Source organism: Rhizomucor pusillus (assembly GCF_041956525.1).
Source record: "Rhizomucor pusillus strain CBS 183.67 unplaced genomic scaffold VTP01scaffold_10, whole genome shotgun sequence".
NCBI classification, from domain to species: Eukaryota; Fungi; Mucoromycota; class Mucoromycetes; order Mucorales; family Lichtheimiaceae; genus Rhizomucor; species Rhizomucor pusillus.
Genome location: NW_027192152.1, coordinates 1,058,462 through 1,066,387, shown reverse-complemented (window position 1 = coordinate 1,066,387; position 7,926 = coordinate 1,058,462). Strand labels below are relative to the sequence as shown.

Below are 7,926 nucleotides of genomic sequence, written 5' to 3'. Positions count from 1 at the left end.
TTCTGTTCGGCCCATCTTTGAGCTGTATGGACATGGATACCTAACTGTTTTGCGGCAGCTGAGGCAGCCAGAACTTTCTCAAACATCAGTTTGAAGAATCTGACTTTGTCCTGATCCGTGTAGAGCGTGTACACTCGCTTGATCGACGCTTCTCTCATGCGAACGTCCACATCCTTTTTTACGTCATCAGTCTGCATGGCGTCTGATCGGCCATCGCTCTCGCGAGTTCGTTTACGCAAATACTGCGTGTATGAACTTAGCGTTTCAAGAGCATACTGCTCTTCGTCGACGACATAGTCCATGGGCTCAGGTCTGCCGTATTCGTCGACAGCATTGCGTTGCCCATCTTCATAAAAAAAAACCGGATGCTCATCTTGTAATCTGAAATTTCAACCGCACGATGTCGCAGGAAGGAGGAAAGCTGGCCTAAACATATTTACATGCTTTATATACTCTTGGAGGTGCTAAGCTTTGTACGACAATATCTCCGGAAGATGCGACATCCACACTTGGGAGAATGCGAAATAGGTTTTCATTGGATGACGAATTTAATTTATGGAAAGAATGTATATTTAATTTTGAGCTTATCTAGGAAATGCATGCACTTAATGCTCGCATACTAGTATAACATTAAAAGCATGCAATAATATACTGCCAGGAAGCTGCAGGGATTGCTTCTGGTCTCTGCTCTATACAGGTTGGTCTATAGCTTCTAAATTAGGAAGGGCTGGGTCGCAGAGCAAACGAGAAAACCCGTGCGCGTGGTCGAGGAACTCACTATAAATCACGACAGCGACACTGTGGGAACCTTTGTGAGTTCATACAACATTCTCTAGGGAGCGTTGGTCCGAGCTTTAAGCTTTGGTGGCTAGCCATGGATTACAAGTATGAAGAACTTTATCTGGTCACGGGGCATTTGCGGGTTCTCGGCCCCGTGAAAGCGCTTCGTCTCTTCTCAACATTGCTGTGAATGCTTTGAAGATGCAATACAATGTGATGAAGAAGATGGCAATAAAATGTTGTCACATAGAGAATATGCTTGGACCAGCCAGAATAAGAAAAGTTGTGTGGTTGATCAACTCGCTGATAACCGGAAAACCTAGCCTCTGTGCAGTTTTCGTTAAGGTCCCACACACCGGAACGCACGGGTCACTAAATGCCTAATGTGGTAAACCGAGGCGAAAAAATTCTTTCGTAGACCTTGATCAAGGGGAACTTGGAAGAAATGCCCAGCGAAGCCTTTCACAAGAAGTATTGCTGTGTGTGGCGTGGCCTTGGCATTACGGGGAAGAAAAGGAGTAACAAATCTTGCAGAGCTGAGCCTATAGACATTTAGTCATTGTTTGCTCTGCTGACAACTTTTGCAACAGAATTCGTCTCAGCTTCACCGTCCGGTCTGTAAAGCAAACACAGGATACTTGCATGATACATACATGTCGGAAAACGTGGAAGGCTAACCACATACTCATCTTGTAACGACGTGCCTTGTTCCTTACGCAGCATTACTCTCGCAGTAGCTGCGGACAAGAGAATTCTAGTCATTGCAAGAATGTGTCAAACGGGAATTACTCATCATGGGGCTTCTTAGTAACCGTTATCACACAGGCTGTAACCAGTTCGGGTCCGATGTTTCCTTTTGGCCACATGGCTCACGACAAAGGAAAAAGATCATCGGCGGAGGACTGTTAATGCATCTGTGTTTACTTTTGAAGATAAAACGTTCTATTTGAGCAACCCTGTCTCCCCCACGTCCCGCCTTTCCAAACCCGATTTGATCTTCTCTATATAAACAACCCTAATTTTCGCTTCTCCCACATCCTGTTCCATTTATAATGGCTCTCCCAGACCCACTGGAAAACATCCTTTTGCCACCACTTTCCCCCAATGACACCTTTTCTTCCGCATACTCCTCAACATCCCCAAACGCATCAATTGTGTGGTCGCCATCCCACAGCCATTACTCGAGCCTACCTTCTGTGCTAACTGCTAACAATTCCGGAGATATAATCACTCAGTCATCAGACCGAGAGACTATACTATTTCCCACCTATGCCATGCGGTGCCCGCATACTCGTAAGTAGTGTACTACAGCATACTTTTTGTGCCTAAACAAGCAAGAGTCGGGACTCTGACCCCGTGACTGTTCTGTGTTCTCTAGACGAATGGATTATTCATATCCGAGGATGGGCCCTATCGCATAATATCTCGGCCGTTAAGCACAAAATAGCATCCGGTAAGTTATCTTTGTGGTTATTTCCAAAAATATCCTTTGTAGTCGCTCACGTCGCATAACTTCCCTCCAGGCATCACCAAGAATCTCATCATTGATGAAGGCTCAGCTGACCATGGAAATCGTCTGTTTGAGCAACGGTTCAAGTACTTTCTTGCAAAGAACAAACGCAACAAACAGTTCGTCATTCATGCCTCTGGTGCAACATCCCTTGAGCATCAACCTGTCGATCCGCGTGACAACCTTCCAACAACATACTCATCTCGTCGAAGTTCATCAGGGTCTGATGACTCTGGATTTCAGTCCGCCACTGAAGATTACTACAAAGTATCATCAGATGAATATTTCAAAGCATTCGACGAGTTTTCGCCAGCATACGACCCCATTCTCGAGTCGCGTCCGGGCAACCCACTATCGACCATTCTTGACGGCAGACACAAGCTTTACGTCACAGAGTCACGTTCCACAACGACCTTGAGTTCATACGAGGAGTATCGCAACGACATTTTTGACGAGTCACAGCTTATAGAGGACTACAATCAGCTGAGCGTCCAGTCCGAATGCACATCGACCACCGAAGACTCCTCGAAATCACTGCATTCTGCATCGGCGCCGCACAGCACTGTGCTAAAATCGGAGAGTAATGGATTCTACAATGGCCAAATACGTGTTTCCGATGCTCAAATCCAGGAATGGATGGCAGGGCAGGATAGCCGACTCGTTCAGCTTCAGTCGCAAGCATCCGGCTTTATTCCTGGTTTGATTCACGTCAGCCTCGTGGAGGAGCAAGGAATCTCAATCATTTCCGATATTGATGACACCATCAAGGATACCCAAATCCTATCTGGCGCCCGGACTGTACTCACGAATACATTTTGCAAAGAAGCTAGGGACGTTGAAGGAATGGCAAAGGCTTACAAGGATTGGGTAAGTAATCTGGAATAAAATTCAAACCTTAAATTATAGTATACTTTGTTGCTAACTCAATATAAATTTACGTTTCTAGTATGATTCTGGTGCTTCGTTCCACTATGTCTCGAACAGTCCATTCCAACTGCTGCCCATGCTGGATCAGTTCATCAAGGATAAGCAGTTTCCGCCTGGAAGCATGCATCTTCGGGTTGACGGAAGTATACTTGCCCGACTTATCGAAGTTCCCGGCCGTGCCAAGCGTGACGCTATCAAACAAATAATGAACGATTTTCCAAAGCGACAGTTCGTCCTTATTGGAGATTCCGGAGAAATTGATCTCGAAATATACGCACGCATTGCATCCGAATTTCCCGGTCGCGTGCTGAAGATCTTTATACGCGATGTCTCCAAGAAACCAGCAGCTGCTGTTAAGCGACGGAATACCTTGTCATCCTTGTTTGCAAGCCCAAAGCGAAGCAACTCTGTAACAACCAACCAGACTCAGGCGCCACCACCTCCGCCGCTGAGCGAAAACGGTCGAGCGCAAACACTAGCCGACTTGGCAGCTTCCTCTTCGGGAATACATTCGCGCGTTGCCAAGGCACGCGAGTATTGTCCTGTCGACATTGAATTGTTTCAGAGCGCCGAGACGCTTCAACGCGATCCTGTCATATGGCACGCTCTTTGCAAATAGATTTTCTTTCCCCCCTTCCCTCCATCACCTTTCTTGTACAGCGACTTACGTATACATACACGCTATCTCTTATGGTCAAAACATCAACGCTCGCAGAAAACATCATCACCACCATTGTTACATCCCTATTCTGCCCCAACAATCCATCTAATCTCATCTCCCTTCCCGTCATCTTTCTCATGTTGTACAGTTACTACAGTCCTACTTTACTAGTAAATACATATGCCCACACATCTATGTGTAATCAAGATAAAAGTATATGTACTATTTGTTTTTCTTTAAACACTATTGCTACGATTGAAGTATAAATAGAAAATAAACAAAGCATAGCATGTATAATGTGTAACCATTACGGTTGAATACTTCCATTCATCCGTGGAAAGATCAGTTTTACGTTCAAACGACATCACATCACTTGAGACATCACGTTGGTAACCCAACGCAAGAAGATGCCGGTGATAAAGTATTAATTTCTGGAGGACAGTTGAATAAACGCCCACTTTCATCAAACATCATGACACAATGTAACCAGTTATCCGATGTTATTATTATTAAGGAATTAAGAGTATGTACAGGGTGCATTACGTAGTATTAGTGTCCCACAAGGTTGATTTCAAAAGTTTCCACACAGCCGAGAGTGGAGGTCTGACAAAAAAAAAAAATACAAACATAATATAAACCATGTTAGGAAAGAATTACCGAAAGTTTCACATCATCGACTTTGATTGTTTTTATTCGTTACCTGCTTTCTGGAAGCATCGGGTACTTTTGAAACAAATAGGTACCGTCAGGTCCATTCTGATCCCGCGCTGCATGCAATGTAGTTTACCTGAAGTTTCGGAATAGGTTTGATTGGTTCCCCGTACAGGAAACATTTAAAGTAGTATGCTGAAAAGTAATGTGCGCTCAGCCGTTTCCACAGCATCATGTATTGAAAACAGATGGCTCCCAACGAAATAGGCAGGTTCTGCAAGTGTGTGAAATTGCTCGCTTTAGCCTGACATCCTTCACCGTTTGTTTACTTGGACTTGCCTGCATGTGAAGATAAGCTCCATGCGTGCTGTCGATGGGTGGCTGCGTGGAGCTTTTGTCCTTATTCTTGTTGTTCGGTATATGGAAATGCACAGACTTTTTCCGCCGCCGTTGGTAACGATGGTGATCGTGACGATGACGACGATGATGAAGGTAGTCTGTAGTATCTGATGACCCGCCTCGCATGCGGTTCCAATAGTACCTAAATGGATGATGCTTGCGCATCATGTAGTCCGTCTCCACAATCTCAAACTCAAGTCCGCCTAAACACAAACAATAAAAAAAAAGGGGTTCTTCGTGTTTGGAAAATACAATGATATCATACCTGGCAAACGGTCAGGGTCTTTGAACCTCAGCAATATCGCAAACAATGGGAAATGATTGAAAAATGCGAGTAATGTTTCCATGATAGCCTGGAGCACAATCACACTTGCCCTACTCTGTTTCGTCATTAATATCATAACAACAATGGAACCTGTACCGTCTCACCATTGCAAACGTGAGGTAGTAAACAAGAACGGTGGGGAACAAAAATGTCAGAAGCGTGAACAGACACGTTCCAGGTAGCAGCTGATCAAGGTCATAATCACAAGCATCAATCCGGTTCCGAAGCATATTGCGTTTCTTGCCACGGAAGAGATTGAAGAGCGAATACAAGATTATCAATTGCCAGTTGAAGATCCTGGCTGCTACCATGTAGAAGCAATACACATGCAGCGTCATAAACGCCAACAGATCAGAAAACAGCGAGATGACCATGGAAACGCCAAAGATGCCAGAAATGCCGATAATGTGGATAATCTGTGGAGTGTAGGGCTCTATCGACTGCATACACTCTGATAAAATGAATATGCGTATATGTAAGAGAGATGCAATCCGTATTTAGAATATAAACGTATACATACGTGTCCAAAACCGTATGAGCCAAAGAAATAGCTCACTGAGGAAACTACCTAGCTCATGGTTTAGCTTGAGACCTGCTGGCGATTCAAGAAACCAGAGCATCCTTGACTTTAAAGATTCGACTGTGTATTCCTGATATCCGCGAAATCAGCCGCCGAGTCAACAGAATGTCTTCACTCGTTAAATCTTACATGAAGAACCTTGTGCAAAAGATAGGACATGATGTATCGATTCGTAGATAGAAATGTACCAATGGCTAAACCAATGATGATATCGTTGGCTACTAGCCACATACTGTTGTGGAAGCTGGAAAATCGGCTCTGTAAGCTGAAGAAGCAGAAAATGCAGAGTATGCGTGCTTGCCTTATGTAATATGCTCTTGCTTTGGCCGTGTTTGCCCAGTTCTTTCTTCTTAATAGAGTATATTGCCTGGGCCAGAAATATAATTGTTGCAACCGCAGATCGATCTGCTGTCCTGTGTTTAAATGGTTGGTCCCTCTGTTTGCAAAAAATCAACCATTGCTACTTTCTTCTTTTTACCTGCTGTCGATAAATCCTTGATTGCGACTGCGTTTAATAGGAACTTGGGTAATCGCATATTCAAGACATGCAACGTCAGTTCCGCCAGCGATAGGAGTATAAACATGATGCATAGGCACGGGCACATTAGAATCCATCTCAAATACCGTCCAAACAGAGCAATGGGCGCTGCAATGATCCGCACAAAGAATTTGATAGCATTTTTCACATATAACGTAACATTCGATGGTGCACGGTGATCCCCATTCAGACGACACACTTTCAGTTTTTGTACACCTTTTTCAACATAAAATGATGAGTTAATCTGTTGCGAGGATGTGTTAGACTTGTCATATTATATGCCATTCTTCATCATAGCTTGCCTGGGTCAAAGTAGATTCCAAGTTCTGAACGCTGCATGCATCGTGGCCATTAAGCGCATGACTGTAGCCTGTAACCTTCCGGAGATTCTGTAAGCTCGTTCTATACTTTTCGTCGCGCAATCGTTCATCGATCGGTTCCTGTCCAGAGATATCCAGATCGAGAGGATCCAGCGCGAGAAATTGCAGGCGCTTAGGATTAGGTTGGTTGTAAAATATAACTTCGTAGTACTGTAATGAATGCTGCTGATCCCGGTGGTATATCGATCTGTTTTGACAGCTTGTTTGTCAGTAGTCCTTTTGGGTTCCTGAGAAATGTGCAATGACCTACAAAGGTACTGGCATATATGAATTATCTAGCGTCACGGTAAGCCATGTATCTTGATCTTCAAATAGTCGTATGAGTTGCAAGAAAAAATATGCATACTATAGTATCACGTATATACCGTTGCTAGGCAGAGAAGGTGCATCCCTGCGTCCTTGCATGACTATGCCCAATATCGTGGGCGGCGATTTGCAAACTCGATTAATATGCGCAAATTCTGATCGATGCGAATCGTCAAAAGCCGACAGTATGCCCTTCAGATCTTGATACTGTTCATCCCAGGTGCATATAAAAAATGAAAACGTTGCCCTTTTCGAGCTTCTTAGTGCTTGCTCGTTTGCCTACATTGATCTCCTCAATGACCGCGGCGATGCATACAGTATTTGGACTGTTGAACCACCCGATCATGTAGCCTGTGCTCTTTTGAGCTCCAGGTAGCGAGTGTATATGCGATGGCCAGAAAATCTTGAGCACATCGCGCGAACTCATTTACAGCCTTTGTCGTGCGTGAAGGGTAAGTTTAACGCGGAGTTGCCTCGTAGCGCTTTATACAACGCAAAAGAATTCATCCAACCCATATATGCTTAAAACGTAACCACGATGAAGACTTGTTTAAGGGTATTTATGCTCATCTATCAAAATCTAACATTTATTACATGGATCATCTGTGATGCATGTTGTTATTTTCCGGTAGATTAATACTCTGCTGCTGCTCGATTTGGTATGGCTGTTGCAATAAAATAAATATGTTCAATACAGCCCATACCCAACTGGACAATCGTACATAGTGAAGGAACGAGCATGTCTAAGCATATTGGTATATGAGAAGAAGAGATAGGAGAAAAATGCCATTTTGATGCAATTGGTTTGTGCTTACCTGAAAGAGGAAACATCCGCGCAACAAGCCTAGAAATGCAGCAAGCTGCTGGTG

At 44.1% G+C, this 7,926-nt stretch overlaps 3 protein-coding genes across 3 annotated transcripts in view; 1 reads left to right on the top strand and 2 right to left on the bottom strand.

The window, feature by feature from the left end:
- VTP01DRAFT_1436 (uncharacterized protein) overlaps window positions 1-302 on the bottom strand; it is a gene marked incomplete at both ends in the record, with an annotated part of 1,076 nt that extends 774 nt beyond the window's left edge. Inside the window, one exon of the mRNA XM_069379786.1 lies at window positions 41-302. Coding sequence (XP_069238844.1) covers window positions 41-302 — 262 coding nt within the window. The remainder of the gene's footprint in view (window positions 1-40) is intronic.
- A 1,530-nt stretch (window positions 303-1,832) lies between these two features.
- On the top strand, window positions 1,833-3,836 carry VTP01DRAFT_1435 (uncharacterized protein; the record flags this gene model as incomplete). The annotated part of the gene is made up of 4 exons (XM_069379785.1): window positions 1,833-2,073; window positions 2,159-2,233; window positions 2,304-3,157; window positions 3,237-3,836. 4 exons carry the CDS (start codon window positions 1,833-1,835, stop codon window positions 3,834-3,836), a joined length of 1,770 nt encoding a protein of 589 aa, XP_069238843.1.
- A 581-nt stretch (window positions 3,837-4,417) lies between these two features.
- On the bottom strand, window positions 4,418-7,484 carry VTP01DRAFT_1434 (uncharacterized protein; the record flags this gene model as incomplete). The annotated part of the gene is made up of 14 exons (XM_069379784.1): window positions 4,418-4,481; window positions 4,579-4,601; window positions 4,666-4,803; window positions 4,869-5,131; window positions 5,194-5,308; window positions 5,358-5,704; window positions 5,774-5,903; window positions 5,963-6,077; window positions 6,135-6,246; window positions 6,312-6,615; window positions 6,674-6,938; window positions 7,002-7,056; window positions 7,117-7,264; window positions 7,341-7,484. The coding sequence occupies 14 exons, from the start codon at window positions 7,482-7,484 to the stop codon at window positions 4,418-4,420; spliced, it is 2,223 nt and encodes a 740-aa protein (XP_069238842.1).
- Window positions 7,485-7,926: the final 442 nt, after the last annotated feature.